The sequence below is a fragment of the Mauremys mutica genome, chromosome 7 (genome assembly GCF_020497125.1).
Source record: "Mauremys mutica isolate MM-2020 ecotype Southern chromosome 7, ASM2049712v1, whole genome shotgun sequence".
Lineage (NCBI taxonomy): Eukaryota > Metazoa > Chordata > Testudines > Geoemydidae > Mauremys > Mauremys mutica.
Genome location: NC_059078.1, coordinates 61,795,519 through 61,818,586, shown reverse-complemented (window position 1 = coordinate 61,818,586; position 23,068 = coordinate 61,795,519). Strand labels below are relative to the sequence as shown.

The 23,068-nt window shown below is 48.0% G+C and overlaps 1 protein-coding gene across 2 annotated transcripts in view; it reads left to right on the top strand.

Moving 5' to 3' along the window:
- The first annotated feature begins 2,869 nt into the window (after positions 1-2,869).
- The window catches only part of VSTM4 (V-set and transmembrane domain containing 4), a 68,904-nt gene continuing 48,705 nt past the window's right edge, over positions 2,870-23,068 (top strand). The window contains exons 1-4 of one of the 2 annotated variants that reach the window (XM_045022624.1): positions 2,870-2,996; positions 8,257-8,655; positions 20,822-20,890; positions 22,651-22,758. In XM_045022624.1, the coding sequence (XP_044878559.1) occupies positions 2,942-2,996; positions 8,257-8,655; positions 20,822-20,890; positions 22,651-22,758 (631 nt within the window). In that variant the 5' untranslated portion in view covers positions 2,870-2,941. Of the gene's footprint in view, positions 2,997-4,454; positions 4,560-8,256; positions 8,656-20,821; positions 20,891-22,650; positions 22,759-23,068 lie in introns of those variants that run through there. The other variant, XM_045022623.1, reaches the window with a different exon arrangement.

Here is a 23,068-nt window from a genome sequence, read left to right as displayed (position 1 = left end):
GGAGGGGTTTTGGGCTCCGGGCTCCAGGCAGTGCTCCTTGGGCGGCTCCCTGCAAGTGGTGACATGTCCCTCGGCTCCTAGGCAGAGATGCGGCCAGGCAGTTCTGCACGCTGTCTCTGCCCACAGACTTTGCCCCTGAAGCTTCCATTGGCCTCAGTTCACGGCCAGTTGGGAGCTGCAGAGCCAGTGCTCAGAGTAGGGGGGGGGGAGCGCACGGAGCTCCCATGGCCGTCCCTCCACCTAGGAGCCGAGGGACATGTCACAACTTCCAGGGAGCTTCATGGAGCCAGGTAGGGAGCCTGCCAGCCCCATGCCAACCAGACTTTTAATGGCCTGGTCGGAGGTGCTGACCGGAGCTACCAGGATCCTTTTTCGACCGGGTGTTCTGGTCGAAAACCAGACACTTGGCAACTCTATGGTTGTACCACAGGAGTTCAAACCTCTTCATCACCTGGAACACCTCTAGATGCACAGATGGACACTGTCCCTCCCCCCTCAACACAGCATGCGAAGCTACATTGTCAGTAGCCACTCTAAATCAGTTAAAGAATGTCCAGACAAAAGGATTCACCCCAGGGGTGGTCCATGATATGCAGGAGGTCAGACTAACTGGTACCTTCTGGCCATAAGCTCTATGAACGTATCTACATCAGTGCAATATCTATGTGGTGAGAAACCCTAAGAGCGTCCTGCTATACCAGACAACTTTTAGAGATCACCCTCGAACTGAGGGCTCACCGATGATGATACCAGACAACTGATCAGTTTGATCATTTTTTTTTAGACATTTAGGCCCCATCCTCAAGGGTGTTTAGGAACCTCACTGCTATTGATTTCAAACCAAAATAGCTTTGAAGGTCCATCTGGGCAGCAGGGCTGGGAAAGATTTCAAACTCTTCCAACAATGAAGAGAGGGCTGGAGGCAAAAAAATGCCTCCTCCCCTGCTTCCAAATACCAGTGGTGCCAGCAGGGAGCCTCAGCTGTGAAGGGAGCTCTCCCCTAGGGTTACCAGATGTCCCATTTTTATAGGGACGGTCCTGTTTTGGGGGACTTTTTCTTATATAGACGCCTATTACCCCCTACCCATTTTTTCACAGTTGCTGTCTGGTCACCCTACTCTCCCCAAACCCTTTGCGTCCTGGGAGGGCAGAGCCCCAGTTACCCTCTGCAGAGATCCGATTCCTCGTGGGATGATTCTCACAGCCACAGCTAGAGCTCTCCGCTCTCTTCCCCTACCCCCCACACAGAGCTGGTCCTGGGGGAGGGATCCCAGAGAACTCCCCCAGGGGACTGACTGGAGAAATGCCAGTGCTCGCCCTGGCTAGCAGGAGTCGCTGGGAGGGGGAAGGCGAGGAGAGCAAGAGGAAAGAGGCTGGGATCCATCTGGGGGGAGGGGAAGGGGATGAGTCGGGAGGAGGAGGAGGGGAGGAGATGGAGGGGAAGGGGAGAAGGCGGGAGGAGATAGGGGGAGGGGCAGGGGATGAGTCGGGAGGACGAGGAGGAGGAGATGGAGGGGAAGGGGAGAAGGCGGGAGGAGGAGGAGGGGAGGAGATGGAAGGGAAGGGGAGAAGGCAAGAGGAGAGAGGGGGAGGGGCAGGGGATGAGTCGGGAGGACGAGGAGGAGGAGATGGAGGGGAAGGGGAGAAGGTGGGCGGAGAGAGGGGGGAGGGGAAGGGGATGTATCGGGAGGAGGAGGAGGGGAGGAGATGGCGGGAAAGGGGAGAAGGCGGGAGGAGAGAGGGGGGAGGGGAAGGGGACGTGTCGGGAGGAGGAGGAGGAGATGGAGGGGAAGGGGAGAAGGCAGGAGGAGGAGATGGAGGGGAAGGGGAGACGCCAGGAGGAGAGAGGGGGAGAGGAAGGGGACGAGTCGGGAGGAGGAGGAGGAGATGGAGGGGAAGGGGAGAAGGCGGGAGGAGCGAGGGGGAGGGGAAGGGGCGAGTCGGGAGGAGGAGATGGAGGGGAAGGGGAGAAGGCAGGAGGAGGAGGAGGAGATGGAGGGGAAGGGGAGAAGGCGGGAGGAGAGAGGGGGAGGGGAAGGGGGTGAGTCGGGAGGAGGAGGAGGAGATGGCGGGGAAGGGGAGAAGGCGGGAGGAGGAGATGGAGGGGAAGGGGGCGAGTCGGGAGGAGGGGGAGGAGATGGCGGGGAAGGGGAGAAGGCAGGAGGAGGAGGAGGAGATGGAGGGGAAGGGGAGAAGGCAGGAGGAGAGAGGGGGAGGGGGCGAGTCGGGAGGAGGAGGAGGAGATGGCGGGGAAGGGGAGAAGGTTGGAGGAGGAGGGGAGGAGATGGCGGGGAAGGGGAGAAGGCGGGAGGAGAGAGGGGGAGGGGAAGGGGGCGAGTCGGGAGGAGGGGGAGGAGAGGGCGGAGAAGGGGAGAAGGCTGGAGGAGAGAGGGGGAGGGGAAGGGGGCGAGTCGGGAGGAGGAGGAGATGGCGGGGAAGGGGAGAAGGCGGGAGGAGAGAGGGGGAGGGGAAGGGGGCGAATCGGGAGGAGGAGGAGGAGGAGAGGAGATGGAGGGGAAGGGGAGAAGGTGGGAGGAGAGAGGGGGAGGGGAAGGGGGCGAATCGGGAGGAGGAGGAGGAGGAGAGGAGATGGAGGGGAAGGGGAGAAGGCGGGAGGAGAGAGGGGAAGGGGGCGAGTCGGGAGGAGGGGGAGGAGATGGTGGGGAAGGGGAGAAGGTTGGAGGAGGAGGGGAGGAGATGGCGGGGAAGGGGAGAAGGGGGGAGGAGAGAGGGGGAGGGGAAGGGGGCGAGTCGGGAGGAGGGGGAGGAGATGGCGGAGAAGGGGAGAAGGCGGGAGGAGAGAGGGGGAGGGGAAGGGGGCGAGTCGGGAGGAGGAGGAGATGGCGGGGAAGGGGAGAAGGCGGGAGGAGAGAGGAAGCGGGAGGAGAGGCGAGATTCAGGCTGGGAGAGAAAACAGAAGGGTCCCTGCGCGCGGCGGGCGATGCGCCTCCTGGCCTTGGCCCTGGCCGCCCTGCTGGCCCAAGCGCCCAGCCCAGGTAAGGAGCGGCGCGGAGCGGGGGCGGAATCTCCGCACGGCTGCGCGCTGCCTCCCCCGCTCCCGGCTGCGGCCCCCCGTCCCCCGCGCTGGCTCTGGGGAAATCTGCGTCTCAGGTTCAATACCCGGGGGTGCGGGGCGCTTGTCCAAGGAGAAGTTACAGCCCCCGGGTGCTTTGCCCCGAGCCCACCCCGCGCGCGGCCCAGGAAAGGGGGCCCCGCCGCCCCGAGACGCGCGCCCCGGAGCCGGGCTGAGTTCGGCCCCTTTCTTGGCCAGGTTTTCGTGCGAGCCCCCAAGCCCGGCCCGCTGATCCCACTCCTGCCCCGGGACCCGCTTGTAACCCGAGCTGGGTCCCTGCGCTTTCGCAATCAATTCTTCACCGCTCGCTCTGTCTCGGGTCGGGGCAGCTTTTGCTCCGGTCATTGCAGACCCTGGAAACTGCTGCAGATACTCGGCCCTAAACTCCAGACAATGCGTCACCACCACCGGGAGGGAAAGGAAAAGACACTGAAAGAGTTAAAAACCCAGCCCCCCCAGCCCCGACTGTAGAGTTTGTGACAATTGTCGCTTTCTATTTAACGGGGCAGGAACAACATACAGCTCACAGTATTTATTATTTTTAATTACCCTCTTTACTAACCTTGTACCGTACTAAAGCTGCAGGATTTTTAAACCTCTAGTTTACTTTGTATTAGGTTTGCTGCTAACTTTCTGCGTTTCTCTCAGCTTGCGCAATTGAAACGAGACTTGTCATTTTGACTTCTCTACTCAGTTCCACTAACACAAGCCTTGGTTGCTCCCTGCAGAGGGGGCGGGAGGACATAATAAAAGATCATGTTTCCACTGAATTTAAGAAGAAACCATGAAAATATTTCTTGTGTCACTAGAGGTGAATCTGTAGCAGTGAGAGATTTGGGGGACAATTTTCAAATGCATCTAAGTGATGTAGCAGCCCAAGTTCAATGAGAAAGTCCACAGACTTTCAATGAGACTCAAAGTCCCTTTTGAAAATGAGACTTAGGCACTTTTGTAATTTTTTTCCGGTGACGTCTATGCTTCCCAGACATGGGGTTCACCTGGGCACTGCTGATTAACAAGAATTAATATTCTGATGAGCACACCACTCCAAACCTAAACTTCAGAGTTTGGGGATATTCCAAGCAGGGATTTTTGTTTGTCTGGCTGAGAGTTCTGGATCTGCATCTGCCTATCAAAGTTTTGAAGGCTGAATGGAGGTTCAGGGCAATCTCTGGATCTAGGCTGAGAAGTTTTCTTTGAGAGAGGGACCTCCTTACCAGTGAAACTTACAAACATCTCAGTCCAACTGAAAACATCTGGTTGCTTGTTGTGATCTTTCTTGTCATATGCTAATTATTTTTATTTTATTATTGTCACTCAGAGGGGTGAAAAAAACACTATCCTGAGCGACATAAATTTGCCAGCACAAGCCCTCTTGTGCACAGCGTTATGTCGGTGAGAGAGCTCTCTCCTGTCGGCGTAACAGCTACACAAACGCTTTTACAGTGGCACAGCTGCATCGGTACACCTGCGCTACTGTACGCATGTAAGTGTAGACATGGCCTTAGCAGCAGGGGGAAATCTTTGCAAGATGTCCCTAGTGTAGACAGGGCCCTGGTCTTGCAACTAATCCACTATCCCAGGCTGCCTCCCAGCGAGCCAGGGAAAAAGGCGTTTGGGATCCAAGGGAGACAAATGAGACTAAAGCATTGACAATTACAGCAGCCAGTTGTAAATAAAGCTAGAACAGACAAAGGCCCTTGACAATTAGGAATGCTGCAATTCAGATAATGCAGACTGGAAATAAGGCGCACATTTTTAACAGTACATGCATGTATTCACCCATGAAAGCTCATGCTCCAATACTTCTGTTAGTCTATAAGGTGCCACAGGACTCTTTGCTATTTTTAACAGTGACTAACTAACCACTGGAACAACTTATCAAGGGTTGTGGTAGATTCTCCATCACTGATGTTTATTAAATCAAGATTGGCTGTATTTCTAAAAGCTCTGCTCTAGGAATTATTGTGGAGCAGTTCTCTGGCCTGTATTGTACAGGAGGTCAGACTAGGTGATCACAGTGGTCCCTTCTGGCCTTGGAATCTATGAATGTGTGACACAAGTCCTGAATATTTGACTCATTTTTTTTTTACTTCTTCCATGCACTATAAATAGTTCCCTTCTCAGGCAGTGGTAACAGCAAGACTAAACTCTTGTGGTGAGCTCTGTCTGTGCTGCAGCATCATCCATGCCACATAGTTTTCATTCCCTGCCGTCCCAAATCTCTCCCCATTTGAAGCAGCAACCATGTAAAGTCTGCGAACCCAGCACTGTGTGTGCACGAGGGTCTGCTGTTCTCTAATTGATGAAGCATGATCCGCTATTGGAAAGGAACCTGTTACAGGAGTATCCTTCACTTGGGGGCTGAGCCAAACCCACTTGAAGTCAGTGGGAGGCCTTCCACGATCTTCAATGGGCTTTGGATCAGAGCTTTCTTTACCATATGTGTCTACAATATCCTCAGTTTCCCCAAATCTCCTACTGTTACAACTACCATTCTGACTTCACTGGTGCCCCACTGGCTCCATCAGTCACTATGTTTGCCTGTTTTAAATACAGTATTACCTAACTTTGCTCACAGCAGGACTAGATGACATGGTGATTAAAATGCCAGTGGCTTCAAGTACATAAAGCTCTCTCTATTGCTACTCACCCCCCCACCCCACCCCACCCCACCCCACCCCCAGAGCAGCTCTGGTGATAGCAACAGCAGGAAGTTTTAGGGAACAGTGTCTGCTATTGGGCATTTGGACCAAATCCTACATGCCTTACCCATGCAACTAGTGCTCGAGTCTATGGGCTTTCTTGCTTGGCAGAGGTGAGCTGAGTTTGATCATTTCTTTGGAACAACCACAAAGCCCAACAAAAAGCCAAAAACTTGGACATAAAAAAGAAAAGAAAACTTTTATACTGGGGCCAATACTCAGGTAAAAGTGATCAGAGAAATTGAAGAAGTAGTACTAATTGCCTACGCTGGTCTCCGCCACGGCAGTATCTGAACTCCTCTTTTACATATTCTGTTGTGCATATTTTGGCACTGTGTGCTGTCTAGTTTTCAATTACTCAAACAATGGTCTCTTACTCTGGGATACTAGGCCACAATTAGAGCTGGTCAGCATTTTTTGAACAAAAAGTTTACACATCAAAAAAGGACATCATAAAAATGGTTTGTCCTGAAAAATGTCAGGACGTTTGAATAATTGCCAACAATGTTTTATAGTGTGTTCAACTGACTAAAAAACATGGGTTTGGTCAACCAAAAAAAAAATATCAATCATTTTAATAATGTTTGATAAATAGGTAATGAAAATTTAGAAAAAACCCTGATATTTTTAATGAAATGGAATTTCTCATTTTTTTGATCAGCGTTATCCACAACCTTAAAGATCTCATTTAGAGTGTGAGACAGCAGGCCTATTTGCATATCTCAGTGTAAAGCACCTAGTTAGTTGACTGTTAGTGTTAGAGAAATAAGTAATAAAACCATCATCACCTCACTGCAGGCAGGCTTTTCCTGCTAGTCAGCCTAAATTTCCTCTTCTTTATTGCAAGCCGCTATTTCTACTCATACCCCAGCAAAATCTGAAATAACATCTCTCCTTGGGATTTACAACTTTCTGTGCCTATGAACAGTTATCATGATCCCTCAATTAATATCACAGATCCAGACTATGCCTAGCTGGGTCAGACATCTTCTTACAAATCAATTCAAATAAGATCCATTCAGTATTATGGGATAATAAGTATGATATTTTTATTTTCCTCTAATTTTCTTTTTTTAAATGGCCCTTATTTTTTAAAACAACCAACCAACCAAATGCAAAAAAGTAGAATGGTCTATAAAACAGGCCCCAAACAGTACAGGAATCCATGGTTTTACTGTAGTGTTTGGAGCCATTACTGTAATAATAGTACCTAGCTTTTCTCAGCTGTAGCTCTCAAAGCACTTTACAAAGGAGATCAGTATCATTACCCCCATTTTACATATGAGGAAACTGAGGCAGAAAGAGGCTATGCTTTGCCCAAGGTCAGCCAGCAGGCTGAACCACCAATCGAATTCACATCGCCTGAGTCCTAATTCAGTGCTTGGTTCACTAAGCCACCCTACTTTTTGAATACTTCTCTAAGTATCTGTGATACGTAACACTTTATTTGAAGTCATAGCCTACTAAAGTAAAATATATAACCACAGCACAACACTCAGTTTCACAGCTTAGTTGTGCCCAAACAGAACTAGTACCTCTACTTCCAATACTCCTGCGACAGTAAATGGAAATACTTGACTTGCTTATTTTAAAGATAAGTATATGTTTGTGTTTCAGGAGTTGATGTCAGACAAAATCCTCTACCAAATGCTCATCCTCTCATGGTTAACCTGTTCCTTGCTGATGTGCTGAAAAAGTAACTGGAAGGGAGAGAGCCATTCTCCCTTGGTTGTGTATATGCCATGATTGTTTGTACAAACAAGGCAGAGGCCAGAATAATACTTCACATTTTCAAAGTGCATTTCATCCTGAAGGACCCCAAAGTACTTTGCAGAGGGGATTGCAAGGACCACTTGCCTGCTGCTGAAATACAGCTACAACTAGGGTAGAGGGCAGCACACTATTCGATAACACATTGGAGACAATCTGTGGAACTCATTGCCACAAGACAAGATTGAGGCCAAGAGTTTTGTAGACTTCAAAAGTAGATCATAAATAATGAGAACATCTATAGTTACATTAGAAAGGAAGAAATAGGACTATAATCTCTCATGCGCCAAGGTATAAGTCATGCACTATCTGTCTGACAGGGTCAGGAAGCAATTGCCTGTAAGTGTAGATATGCCATAACTGTCTATTACAGGATTTCTTCCACCTATCTCTGATGCAGTTGGTACTGGCCACAGCTGGAGGCAGGACAGCGAATTAGACATAGCACTAGTCTGATACAGTTTGGCAAGTCCTACATGGGGAAAGTTTAGGTAAGAACACTAGGGCAAATGTCATAGGCTGTTTAATATCCATGGAGAGCACCCAAGATTTCGGAGTTTAAAAGCTCATCAGACAGTCTTTATAAACTCAACTGCACAGACCCCGATTTTTCTGCCTCAGAGTTAACCTGCCAATCTAGCTGTTTGCTGATTCAGGTGCTTTTGTGCTGCCATGGAAGATTCTCATGATCCATTCTCTCTTTTGCAGATGTTTGCGAGGCTCTGAATGTGACAGTCTCGCCAGGACCGACAGTGCGATACGCCGAGGGAGACAATGCTACCCTTTATTGTCACATTTCTCAAAAGAGACGGACAGACAACTTACTGGCTGTCCGATGGGTTTTTGCCCTCTCACCCACACAGGAGTATCTGATGATCAAAATGACTAAATTTGGGATTGTCCAGTACTATGGAAATTACACCCACCACTTCCACAAGCAAAGACTTCGCCTTTTCCAAGAGAGACATGGAACAATGTACAAATTCCTAATTCTGAATCTGCGGCCAACGGATCAAGGCCATTATATATGCAAAGTCCAGGAAATTGGCAAGCACAGGAATAAGTGGACTGCATGGTCAAATGGCACAGCAGCTACTGAAGTAAAAGGTGAGGATGCATCTGATGCTACTGAGTATGATCCCAACCTTTTTTCTTGCTCATTATCGTTAATTGTTGGTTTTCTCTCCATGTCAAATTAATCCAGAAGATGCTTGAATTTAGTTTTTTTCCCCAAAAAATCATTTTGAAATATATCATATAATACTTAGCTTAATAAATAATAATTATACCTCACAACTGAAAAATTAAAGGCAGGAATTGAACACGTGTAGAAATTCACTGCCGTAGATTTCTAGATCATTGCCTTAGCTGTTCAGCCAAAATGATGATAGCTAACAGTACTTTACACTCATTCAAGCATAGGTCTCAGAGAATTTGAAAAAGGGACTAAACAATATTATCCTTATTTTAAACGGGGAAACTGAGGCACAGAAAGAGTAAGTGATTTTCTAAAGGTCATACAATGAGTCAGTGTCTGCGCTGGGAATAGAAACTGGTTTTCCTGTGTCCCAGTTCTCCATTCTGCCTCTAGAAACCTCCAGAGAATAGATCTTCCTCATGAGATTGCTTTAAGTTCTAGTCCCAGCTGAAAGTAGTTCAGGAGCAGTCTCTCTAATGCAGTTTCTGCTCTAGTCTTGGCCTGAAAGTGGAAAATCACTGATCGGAATGTTCCAGAATTGCATAGAAAGATTGGGTTGAAGTCCAGCATAGGGTCCCACGCTTACAGCTGCCCCCTGCCCCTTAATAGCAGGCCATATCAAAGCCCCTGATACAAACAAACCCAGACTTTGAGAAAGGGTTGTGTTCTGGATTTGGATTTCATAGATTGGGCTCATGTCAGAAGGCAGCTATGCTCAACATTGCAGTGTCAATGTTGACTGGGAAACGCTCCTCTGTGTCTGATAGACCGTCTCCTCATAGACATGGGTGTGTGGTAAAAGGAAGTGTTGACTAAGTTCACTGCGGCCTGATCCAAAAACTACTGAAGTCAGTGTGAATCGGGCCCTAAGTTACTGGAACTGAAGGGTGTGAATGCCTGCACGATCTACGGGGGAATCACCAGCCCAGCATAGAAAAACCTGTCGGATGAAAACTCTAGGGTTCACCTCATGGAATTTCCACCAGCCCTGCTGGTGCTTGACTTGTTGGGCGGGTGTTTTTAAATTAAGAAGCTGCACTAAATATTGAGGCAAACATATTCCTAATTAACTAGTATGTGTTTGGGGTGGGGGGGGGGAATGAACCTGATTCCCCTCTTACTTATACCAGTTTTAGACTGATGGAGCTCCACTGACTTCAGCAGAGTTTCTCCTGATTTACAACTGCTGTGAGATCAGAATCAGGCCCAAAGGTCTCATTTCGTTAATATCTTGTGCCAGAGAAACCTAAAGCATGTTTCCCATGGTGCTAGCTTCATAGTTCTAATTAAGCTTCCTATAGCATCTTTGTACTAATACACAGAGGGAGACAAACAGTGCAACAGACGATCTCTATTGATAGCTCATAGACATGACAAGTTTTTGCTTTGTTATCTCACAGAAAAAAGACAGAATATGTAAAATATATGATCATAAAAATAGCAGCTGCATTTTGCCCACTAATGTTTAAACCTGCCTTGATTAAAATCAGAGGATTAAAGTAATGTAATTAGCTGAAGTTATTAGTAGCTGTGGAAGCTCTTCCAGAGATCTAGAGTTGAAGTTCAGTTTGGCTCAGTACCAAATTGTATGAATGTGAATTTTTTCAAAAGTCATAATCTAAACCATCTGATCCTCTTGGGCCTGCAAAATTTGGCAAGATTTCTGCAAGATTTTGAATGAGATTTTCCATGCTTCCTGTATGCAGCCAGACAGACATAATGTGAGAAGAGTGACCTGATCTGAAATCTCAGACCCAAGCAACCCTCACTTATTTTGGGGAATGTACAGATCCAAATCTAGATCTGTTCTTTTCCTCTGGCGCCTAGGTAACCACCCCAGATCTTAATTCCCCCAGTTTTTGGAGCAGTTAAATGCTAGATTTGCATTTCCCTCTTGGTGGTGTCCAAGTATCTCTATTATTTTGGCATTTCTGCTTCAGGTCCTGGTCAAAATGTGAAAGGAAGCACAGAGAATGCAAATAGGAAGGGTACCAGGGGGCCAGGAGGAGGAGGGAAGAGAAGATTCTCACACTTCTCCAGACCACAGAGAAAGCTCGTGTTTAGTTTGAGTTTTGGCCAAGGATGTTTGTCTTAGTTTATCCAAGTGGTGTGTGTCCTCAAAGCAGGGCTGCACACCTCAGCTTATCAACAGTAGAGTTCTGACCTTCCAGCCGCAACTGGATTTCCTGTAGAACCTGACATGGGCCTGATCCAGCACCCTGTGAAGTCCATGGATGGACTGCCACCGACGTCAGTGAGCCGACCCTTGTATTAAAATAAAAAGCTTGTAGTGAATGGGTGAGAAGCCAAAGGAGGGCAGCAAAGGTGTTAAATGGTGACTTGTGAAAAGAACTGAGTTTTCACAGCCAGGAAAACAGATTGTAATCCACTGTTTAGGCTACGCTACACAGCCCCCTCTAGTGACTGGGGCAGAGGGCAGAAGTCATACAACAGCTACTGACTGGAATCAGTCCTTTAGTTGAGTGATTGAGGATCTTGATTTTAGAGTCCCTGTGACAACCCCTGATGGTCGCCATTATAAAATAATTGGTAATCATGGCCCTAAAAATCCACCTGTCCTGAAGAGGGAATTTTATTGGGAAACATGAAGTTCATGCATAAAAAAAGGACACTTACCCACTGCAGAGCAGGTGAATCTTAAGAGTCAAAATCTGTAAGAGGAATTCAACATAAATCATGAGTCTGGCCCCAGAAATCATGAGATTTTAAAACAATCACAATTAAAAAAAATACATTTTAGGTTTTTTATGTGCCTCCTGGTTTTTGAGTCACATTTTTCAGCTTTTCTCTGGAGGGCTAGAAATTCTCACAGCAAGAAAGAAAGCTGAGATTATCCTACAATCACAAGCCCCAGGGAGCTGGAGTTTTAGGGGGGGAAACACCAAATATTGCGAGAATTGCAATAAAAGTCACAAGAATTAGCAACCACAGATGTTCCAAATCTAATCCTGGGGCCAAGTCTCAAAAGAGACCCCCTCTTTTTTTTTTTTGCACTAGGCTGAAGCAAATTGCTAGATCCAAGCATCTCCAGAACATGGTGATCTCCCAACTCTGGGTATTAGTCTTTGTAGCTCTGACTATATGTCAGGTGACTGGGGCCAGTCACAGTCTCTTTAATGACTCAGCTGTGTGCAATGCAACTTGACTGCATGTGTCATAACCTCATAGCCCTGCTGAGCTGTCAGGTGTCCAGCCCAGCACCAGTCAGGGTTCCTACTGAGGCTTTTGGCCAGCCACGGTGGTGCCATGCCGACTCTCCTCCTCCCTTCCCACGGCTCCTCCCAGCCCACATGAAAGAGCCAGCCACTGCGAAAGTGAGGAGGAGAGGTGGGCAGTTGCCTCAGCCTCCCACCAGTAGGCAACTGGGAAGCAGGCTGTGGGGAGTGGGTGTGAAGAACTGGTGGCTCCAGGGCTGTGCTAGGGCCTGGGCATTAGGGCTGTGTCTATTGAGGCTATAGGGATGTGTAAGCAGGGTGTGTGGGGCACTGGAGCTGTGCAGGGCATCAAGGCTTTGGGCATGATTGAGGTGGGCTCCTGGGCTGTGCACATCCAGTAGGAATGCTGGGTGAAGATTGGCACTAGCCCTGGCTTCCCCTTGGCCCCTGGCATCAACTGCCCCAACATCTCCTGTCCCCAAGCACTGAAATCCTTAAGGACAATGACTCCCAACCTCTCGTTCCCCTTGCTCTTTTCTGCATGAGGGCCCATTCCCCACTTCCTGCTGCCCCCACCCACTGATTCAGACAGTTCCCACTGGCCCTCCCATGCCACTCCCTGGACCGAGCCACCCTGCTCTGCCAACTGCCCCCAAACCATCAGCTCTGGCTACCCACAGGCCCCATCCAACCCTGTGCTTCCTCCAGCTCCCAGGCTCTGCCTCTTCCTCTCCAATCTAGCCACAGCGCGGTGTCACCCAGAGAGCTACCCCAAAAGCCCTGCCCATTTCCTTCTCTGCTTCTCATGCGCCAGCCTGAGGTTTCCAGCAGAGCCGGAGAATGTGTGTATTAAACAGACTGGGGGGCCTCGGCTACCGGCACTTGACAATCCCTTTAATCAGTCAGCATGGGCACAGGCTCAGTGAGAGTCACCGTCCATACGTGGGAAGCGGGAGAGCCGGGGCTCACTGCTGTGTCGGGGTCTGGGAAAGGAAGGGGAGCCTTGGCAAAAACCTTGCTCTGAATTCCGTGCCATGAGGAGCGCATTGCCAAGCAACCGGCACTCAGCAGCAAGCCGGAGACAGGCCTCTGCGCCTGCTTGGCCAAACTGCATCCACTGAGGTTTTTTTTAAACTGAACAAAGAGTTTTGCTCCTTGTGTGTGTTTTAATTAAACTCCAGGCTGGTGAAAGGGGCCATCCTTGGAGACTAGAGACCTCTGTAGATCCTGTGCAGAAAGCTCTCTCTCAGCAGACTACTTAGCCCGGCAAAGCCCATGGCCAGCTCCCCCACACTGCAGGGTGCCACCTGTCCGGGTTTTATCCAGACAGTCCGGTTTTTGGCTTCTGTGTCTGGGGACCATTTTGGGTTGTCAGGTGCCCGGTTTTCACACCAGCCTCTCCTCAACTGGGGCTGCTTCCTACCTGCAGGCAGGCTCCTTGTCAGGCCACAGCAGCTCCTGTCCCAGCCCGGGAGCAGAGTGAGCTCAGCTAGTGGAGGAGGGAGGTGGAGCTGATCCAGTGAGCAATGCAAGGAGAGGAACGAGTGATGAGGCGGGGCCTTGGGGGAAGAGGTGGAGCAGGGGGCGAAGCCTAGGAGTCTAGTTGCCAGCAATTAGAAAGGTGGCAACTCTTCCGGACACTTGGGGGACAAGGGATGTAAAGGAGAATCTCAGCTTCCATTTAATAGATTGCAAGGCCAGAAAAGACTTATGAACATCTAGTGTGACCTCCTGTATAGCACAGGCCAAAGAGCTTCTCCCAAAAAGGCTTACAGCAGATCTTTTAGAAAAACATCCAGTCTTGATTTAAAAATGGTCAATGATGGAGAATCCATCACAACCCTTGGTAAGTTGTGCCCATGCTGTGCACTGTCAAAAATGTACCCCTTATTTCCAGTCAGAATTTGTCTAGCTTCAACTTCCAGCCATTGGATTGTGTCATACCTTTCGCTGCTAGATAGAAGAGCCCATTATCAAATATTTGTTCCCTGTGCACATACTTGTAGCCTAATATCAAATCACCCCTTAACCTTTTCTTTGTTAAAATAAATAGATTGAGCTTCTTGAGTCTATCACGATTAGGCAGGTTTTCTAAGCCTTTAATCTTTCTCGTGGCTCTTCTCTGAACCCTCTCCAAGTTATCAACATCCTTCCTGAATTGTGGGCACCAGTATCCCAGCAGCAGTCACACCAGTGCCAAATACAGCGGTAAAATAGCCTTTCTGCTTCTACTCAAGCTTCCCCTGTTTATGGATCCCAGGATCACATTAGCCTTTTTGGCCCCAGCATGGCACTGGGAGCTCATGTTCAGCAGAATCACTTTCTAGCCCATTCTCTTGCAAAGAGCCTGCACAATTTATCCAATGCTGCAAGCTTGCTGCCTGTCCCTGGTTCATCCCAATGATGCCAGGTTAGTCACAGCTCCTCACAGCCTCCCTGGGTTGGGATATGGGGCCAGTAAAACCATGACCATTGTTCTAGGGGCTGTTGGGAAGATGCTGCCTCAGTTGTCAGCTGTAGTGAGCAGCCCACACCAGGCTATCACTGTGGCTATTGGAAACTCCCTAGCAGCTGCGGCCTGAGGCTTAGCCCACTCCTCTGCCAATGGAGCCCCTGCCCAGAGGGCAGCTGGAGAGCAGGCTCACTGAGGGCAGGGCTGATCCCAGCCCATAGTCAATATTTTCTATTGCTTGCTTCTTCCTGTCCATTTCAGCTAGCCCAGCTCGGGTAATGCATTGTGGGCATCTCTGCTGGTGGGTCGTGAGGCGAGATAGGAAGGAGAGATAATTGCTTTAGCAGATCAGTTCAGGGATGTATGTGCTATCACAGTTCAGGGCAACTGCGCCTGTATTCCCCTTTTATGGTCCAGCAAGGCCACAACAGGTCCCAGTCCCTCATCATCACCTATCTTAATCAGAGACCCATGTCTCTCTCTCTCTTCTGACTGGGGTTTTTCCAGACTGCACAGCTCCCTTTCTTATACAGTGATATTCCTAGCAATCCAGACTGCTTAAGTAAGCCTGCTTGGCTTCTCTCCTCAGATGGTTAACTATGTAAGTGTCCACAGTTATAACTGTTACCACACAGTTCTTTCTAAGCAAGCACATTTATTCTTAAGGTGAAAGCATGACAGAGAAAACAATACAGAACTTATATCCATCACCCCAGCCTCAGGCGCCGGCAGGTGTCAGTCCTTCCAGCCCTTCCCTAAGGATTGGGGGCCCCCCTTGGACAGATTGGCCTCTCTGCTTGCTGGATCAGACAGAAGATTCTGAGTCAGTTTAAACTCAGGCGGTTTAACCAAAAGACCTTTCTTTATCTACTGGTCTCTAATGAATCTAATTTGAACTGGTGTATGCGAACCTCTCCAGGAGGTGGTACCTCAAGGTGCTACAACCTGAGAGAATTTGTCTAATCACCCCACACTGTTCTTAGTTCCTAGAGAGCTGAGGTCACCTTCTCCCTGGAATTATGGACAGTCTCTGGCCCACAATGATACCTAAACACAATACAGTAAGAGCTCCTAAAGACAAGGCAGGAAATTGTCATGTGTCACATGCCCGTTCCATGAGTATGGGGCTTTGTGGAAGTGGGGATGAGCATGGCTTTAGGAGAAGAGGACAAACGGGTAGCATAGGTGGAGTGGAAGGAATGGGCGTGGGGATGCAAAAAAGGTAAATTAATAGAATTATGAAGGGCCGGTTACATTTGGGATGCAGGCGAAATGATCCCCTCCCACAAACCCTCCAGCCCTGTTCAGAGCAGTGTGATCATACAAGTGAAGCATGGCTTAAAATTGGCCATAGCATTTCTGGCATGAATTTGGAAAACTCCAGGGAGCTGCAAAGTATTATGAGGAATGCATCCAAATAATGGAGAACAAGATCAGCAGGACTTTAGGGCTACCGGCAAGTCAAATACATGTTCATTTTTGTTCCTTATTCAATCAGGTCAGATTGTCAGGCCCTTTCTGCTTATGCAGTGTTTCTCCACACAGTTCACATAATCCACTTAAATATAGCCAGGGCATGAAAGAGGTGTTCATGTGTGTGTTTCACACATTGAACAATGTAATTTCCTGAATGTCTGCAAAACAGGCACACATGGATTCATGTGGAACACATGGATAGGGAATGAGGACATGTTCCAGGTAACTGGCAGCAGAACAAAGGCCACTATAAAATATGGGCAGGCACCCTTACAGCCTGCTGCTCTGTATCTCTAATAGCCTCATGATACCTGCAATATACAAACCTCTGAAAAGTCCTAAGTGACAGCTGTCACGTTGCTGTTAACAGCTGAAAGCTGAGGTTCAGATAAGTTTAATTCTTCCAGGGAAGAAGAAGGGCAAATTTTGAAGTCTAGTCAGAAGGTCAAATCCTGCTCTCCATATTTACAAGTACCGTTAAAAGCAATGACAGGGAATCAAAGTATTGGTGGTACTCTGCCACATGCCACCCATGCCCCCAGCTCTGACCACATGCAAGATGCCACTGTCCTCTCCTTTTCAGCCTCTCCTCAAGATACACGTTTGTGATGCATACAAGAAGCCACCCTACTAAGAATTGGTTAGGCTAAGGAACAGTCAAGGATAGTTGATATTTATTTCAAAATAGATTACATCTATTTTAAATAAAAATCTAAATAATGTCAGCAGGGGCGGCTCCAGGCGCCAGCGCACCAAGCACGTGCCTGGGGCGGCAAGCCGGAGGGGGTGGGGGCCGGCGTGCCGGTCACTGTGAGGGCGGCAGTCAGGGAGCATTCGGTGGGTAGGTTGTGCTGCTCTTCAGCATATGACATACACTCTCTTTCCAATTCCACTTAGTGTTACCCTGATTTGGAAAATAGTGTGCATACCATCGATTTAGATAGTGATATTAAAATAATCTCCAGTCCTTTCCTTATACATCATAATATCCACATCAGGATGTTGCTTCTCCTCTATATACACTAGCACAGGGGAAGACTGGGCCTGAGTCATTCCTTGAAAGTGCCATAGTTAAGAAATAATTTCCTCACAAGAAAGCCAGGCTGTGAGCCTTCCTACGATCTTGTCTTCTTGGAGATAATCTCCACCTCCCAGCAGTATTATCAAAGTATTGTTTAATCTTAACACTAGGAACAAAGCAGAACCCGAGAGAAGAGGTTATGAAAACAATACAAGTCCACACATGACTCACACACAGAGTCTTAGGTGAGCCTACCTTACCCCAGACACCCCAGTCTCTGGGGTCTAGGTTCACCTTAGCTCAGCCTGGAAGGATTTTTTTTCTAGAAAGAGTCTTCAAGCTCTTTTCCTGGGCTTTCTTTCTCCCTTACTAATAAAAACCAGTTTGGTGAGCTCTGCAGAGGGTTGGAGCCAGAGCATCAAAGTGAATGGCTTCTGCCTGGTCCCTGAAGTGTGTATCAGGCTCACTTCCTTCTGCCACACCCTGGCTTGAAGTGGTTTCCATCATATACAGGGTTGATAGTTTGGTTCAATGTCTCTCAGCACCCCCACTATAAAAATTGTTTCAGCATCAATGCGCTTCTGGGTGCGTTTTCTGCCAAACCGGCTTGTGAATTAACTCAGTATATGCATGCAATAAACACAATAACCCGGTCAAGATACAATATTCATAAATTATTACAGGTAGCTCCAAATCTGCCACAATGATATTTGCTACAGTAGCACTGAGAGGCCTGAGCTGAGACCAGGGCCCATTGGGCAAGACATGGACAAAGTCCTTGCCCCAAAGAGGCTACAATCTAAACAGGAAAGATAAAGCATGGAAGAAGAAACAGGCATAGAGAGGTGACATAACTTGCCCACGGTCACACTGAAGAGCCAGCCCGAGAACCATGGTTTCCTGAGCCTCATGCCAGTTCCCTGCCCACTGCGCCGTGCTGACATACTCCCAAAGTACTCTTTCAAGTATAGTCTTTCTTCAGGCAGTTTGGCTGTTGGCCGATGAACAGAGTATTAAGTGGCAAGCCATTAAAAAGCCATTCTCTGGAGAGCTAGGGCTGAGAGCCTCCTAGCTGGAAAATGATATTCTATCACCAGATTGCAGTTTTGTTGGATTTTGTTTGCTGGCAATCAGCGAGTAGGCTCAGCTGGGATAATCTTTCACATGAGGTTAGCCAGAGTTGTGGCATGACTGCACATCTGTTTGGGGAGCATAGTGAGGTGCTGCCAGTCACAGCCCGGGGGTTCTAGTCCCAGCTGTGCAGCAGATGTATTCTGTGCCTTTGAACATGTCGCTTAGCCCCTCATGGCTGCAATTTACTTCTCTGCACAATGGAGAATGCAGTTCTGTGCAAAGAGCTGTAGGTGTCAAGTCTCAGGCAAGTCTGAAGTTCTTCAGTCATCCTGTGTCACAGTTCTCCCACCTGTAAAACTGACCTGGTAGTAGCATTCACTTGTGTGAGCGTGAGCTGTACTATTGTACAGCTGGGAAGGCCAGCCCCTCAGCTGAAGTAGCTCCACTGAACTCATTGATGCTCTGGCAGATTACACCAGCTGAGGATCTAGAGCAACGTAACTAAGTACACAGATCTGAACCAGTATTTCAGAGCCACTGAGGTCTGGTGGATAATGACCTCTCCCCAGCTCTGCTACATGCATCCTGGGTGAGCTGTGGCAAGTCACGATGTTTCGCTGTGCTTCAGTTACTGTTTCCGCAGAGCAGAGGTGAGGTTGGCCTGGCTCCGTCAGAAGTGGTATGGAAGGGTTTGGACATGCAGGAAAGGGAAACCTGTAATTGAAATATACCATAGGGGGCTTCTAACCCCCAGCCCAGAGCTCATTGTGATGGACTGAATGGGTGCTTGTCACAGGGCAGCTGGCTCATTAAGGGAGATGGGCCTCAGTCCACCTGTGACAGGCTTAACTCACCTCCCCAAGTGGGAAGAATGAAGGTCATGTGACTGGTGGGTCAGGTGACCAAATCAGGTTTCTTATAAAGGAGAGCCCTGAGACGCTGCTAACACTCCAGCATGGAGTGCCAGACGTGACAGACTCCTGGAAGGCTGTAGCTGGCTGAGGAAGTAGAGGCAGCAAAGGGACAGTGTGAATGATAACCCAACACTGGGTAGGTGGGCTGGGGACTCCTGACTCAAGATCAGGGAACTGTGGAACCAACGGCCAGCTGGGGGTGTGAGGTACTGTGTGTATAGACTGCATAGGATGGATCTCCTCCAGAAGAGTTCTGTTTTAAAAGGATATGGACTGGGAGGGTTAGTGAGGAGCCTTGTGAGAGAGGGAGACTGAGGCAGAGTGCTACAGAGCCACCCCAGCCATGGGTGTGTGTGTGTGCTGAGGTGGCAGCTACCCTGGTACAATGCTTTTGCAGGATCTGCAGGAGTGTCCCATTCACCAGGACTGGCATGTCCCAGAAATATTTGGGAGAGTCCTGGCTGTTCAGGGGACTATGGAGTCAGCTGTGGAGCGAGGCTAACCCTGCAGTGACTCCTTTAGCTTTGAATGCAGCTAGAACAATTGTCACATTATTGTACACTGTCATGTTGAAAAGGCTTCTAACTTGGTCAAATCTAAGTCAGTTTTCTCAGGAACTCTTCAAAGCACATCTCCTCTGGGAGGCTACTTTACCCCCGGCGTTTTAGCACAAGACCTCTTTTTGTTTTTTAAAGAGATCTTTGTTAATATGGATGTAACTGGAAAATTAATAAGATTTTTTCCTTCTCCTTGTTGGCCTACAAACTTTCAGAATAGTTCACTTTGGGACAGAGACAAGGTTTGGGAAAATACAGCCCCCAAAAGAGAACTTTCGGAGAGTTCTGACCAAAGCAAGGCATCAGAATGGAAACATTTATATACAGCCTCAGCAACAGGATTTGCTGCCATACTCCGCCTACCCCACAGAGCTGTTGCACAGCTTGATCAAGTAGTATTTGTCATGCACTCTGCGATCAATACTTGAAAGTCACCTGTCACCGTGCAATATGGTGACTAGATGTCCCAATTTTATAGGAATAGCACTGCTATTCGTGGCTTTGTCTTATATAGGCACCTATTAACCCCCACCCTCGTCCTGATTTTTCACAATTGCTATCTGGTGACTCTATCGTGCAATCGTCTGGTGGGCCAGCCTGATCTGACCCCCACAGAAAAAAGGGGGCTGAAGGAGGAAGAAAAAGGGAAGCAGGAAGAAAGTAGTAATTATAAAAGGGGCATATCAGTATTTAATTTATCATCATCTACACCCAAATCGTTAGTCCCATTTCCCTATAAATTCTCTTACCTCTCAGGCAAGTCCTCACTTTCCTAGGGAAGCAGGCCCCAGCCTGTGCCCACACTCACAAGGTAATTGCCTCTCCTTTCCATTTCTGGTGCTGCTTGCCCCTTGGCTTTTCTCTAGCATCCTAGTGTTACCTCTTCTCCCCTCTGGAATGAGCTGGGTCTGGTTTATATAATCCCCACACCCCTCCCACTCCCAGCAGCCTCTGAGGGGACTAGATAACTGGAGTCAACTGCTCAGGTTTTTTTCCCCTCCCCCATGACAGTTCACTCTGCCACGGCACCAGATCAGTCAAACATATTGCTATCACGAATCAGTCTATTTAGCTCCTGTCATAGTCCAAGGTGGGACAGAGCTGCAGGTTGCCAGCTCATTCTGTTGCATTATTGCGTGTCTTCCTCCAGGACTCAGTCTGGAGAGCTCCCTGCCACTTCTACGAGAGTGGCAGATATTTGCTGCCAAAAAGGATCAAGTCTTGTCAAGAGACATGCTGCCATTTTATAATTCAGTTGTTTCAGCATAAGAGATGAACATTCTGTTAGACAGTATGGGTGAAGTCCTGGCCCCATTGAAGTCAATGGTAGAACTCCCACTGACTTCAGTGGAGAATTTCACCCCACGTGCATCATCATTATATTGTGTTTATTTGTCCTTCACAGTGCTTTCATCGAAAGCTTCAGAAGATCCCACTTTTGAGAAAACCCATGAGGCCTGGAAGTTTTTTGAAGGTAAAGATACATTTAACGTTATCACTTGTTTACATGCAGTTTCTCATTAAGACGCTGGCAGTAGTTGTATTGTGGTAGCAACCAAGAGCCCTGTTTGGGGTCAGAGCCCCATTGTGCTAAGTGCTGTACAAAGACAGGCTACTCCCAGAGTGCTTACTATGAAGTACTTAGATTTTCAGAAAGCCTTTGATAAGGTCCCTCACCAAAGGCTCTTACGCAAAGTAAGCTGTTATGGGATAAGAGGGAAGGTCCTCCCATGGATTGGTAACTGATTAAAAGATAAGAAACAAAGGGCAGGAATAACTGGTCAGTTTTTAGAATGGAGAGAGGTAAATAGTGGTGTCTCCCAGGGGTCTGTACAGCCTCTGTTTGCCAGAAGCTGGGAATGAGAGACAGGCAATGGATCAGTTAATGATTGCCTGTTCTGTTCATTCCCTCTGGGGCACCTGGCATTGGCCACCGCTGGAAGACAGGATACTGGGCTAGATGGACCTTTGATCTGACCCAGTATGGCCATTCTTATGTTATAGTCTTATGTTACAGAGTGTGGGAAACCAGAGAGGGGAAGGTCCCCACTTAATCAAGTTCTCATATCACTGGGTTTTCTTTTTAAGATGATTAGGGAACTAATTTGTATCTGGCCTGTAGGTGAGAGAGCCGTGCAAACACAGGACTCAATCCAGCCTGGTGCTGATCACCTCTTAAGACATACCAAGTGATGTATGAAGGCTGCAGGCCAGACTTCTAAAAATGTAGGGGTGAAGCTTCACATGCCCCCAGATTTGCAGAACTAACTGTGTAATGGCATGCCAGGTCCTGAACAAACGGACTGCACTGAACAGGTGCTTGCTTAGGGCTAGAGAGGTTATCTTTGCTTAGGAAGATGGGTTGTCATGCTACAGACCAGGCATCTTTGCTTGGCAAGTAGAGTACTTAAGGCAGACTGGTGAGTGACTATAGTGCTACTGGGATCAACCAACCTTTTTCAGTGCATACCAGTCCAGATTAAGTGGCAGGTGTTGCAAATGTTCACAGCTATTCTGTATGGGTTTGCTCAGTTGCTGCTATATTTGACAATTTACAAAGGTTCCACTTGGGAGCTTTTGTGACATTCTTTAAAACACAGTTTACAAAATATACTACTGTCCTGGGCAGAAGGAGTGTAGGCTGGTGAGTAGAAAAGAGGACGACCAGTCAGGATTCTGTTCCCACCTCTGCCACTTCCTACAAGTCACTTGAACATTCCGTGACTCAGTTTCCCCTCTGTAAAACTGAGGTAAAACTGGCCTGCTTCACTGGTGTATTGAAGGCACTTAGTGTGTAAAGCATCCTTCAATTAAGCGGGCTGTGTACGTTGTTATATGAAAGGCAGGAACAGGAAGAAGCATGAGGCCCTATTTTAGAAGGCAGGAGTTTTCAAAAGTGCTCCATGCTGACCAAAATCTGTGATGGTCAAATTCTCACTGACTTCAATGGGAGCAGAATTAGGCCAATGCTGGGTACTTCTGAGACCCCCAGCCTACTTGTCTTGCTCAATTTAAAGGTCGGGGGTAAGATTGTCAAAGACATGTAAGTGCCTAAATACTATAGACTTTCAATTTAGGTGCCTATGTGACTTAGAAACTTCTGAAAATGTTACCCTAAATTCTTTGGGGCAGGACCTGTCTATTTCTGTCTTGCACAGAGCTGATCCTTTTTCCTGTGTTGAAAAGTTAATCATATCAAGAGCCAGGCTGAGTAATTCTCCGCTTGCCTTTCAGACCTGTACGTATATGCAGTGTTTGTGTGCTCCATCGGCATCATCAGTGTCCTCCTTTTTACCCTTGTCATTCTCTGCCAGTCACTGCTGAACAAGAAAAGATCCAGAGGTGAGTGACAGACAAGTGTCAGCCCATTGTACTGGCATTTTTCAGGGAATAATTTTGATTTAAAAAAATCAAAGAAAGAAAAGCCATTTTCATTTTGCTTGGCACTGAAATTTGCTTCACTTTGGTTTTCAGAACAAAATGAATGTTTGGTAAACCATTTTTTTTGTTTTGATTTTTTCATCACCCCCCCTGAATTTTGTTGAATCAGACTTTTTGCAAAATATTTTGACTTAAAATGAAGTGTGTGTGTTGGGGGAAGATGGGGGAGCAGTTTAACTAAAAATGTGACCAGCGCTAGTTAACATCTAGT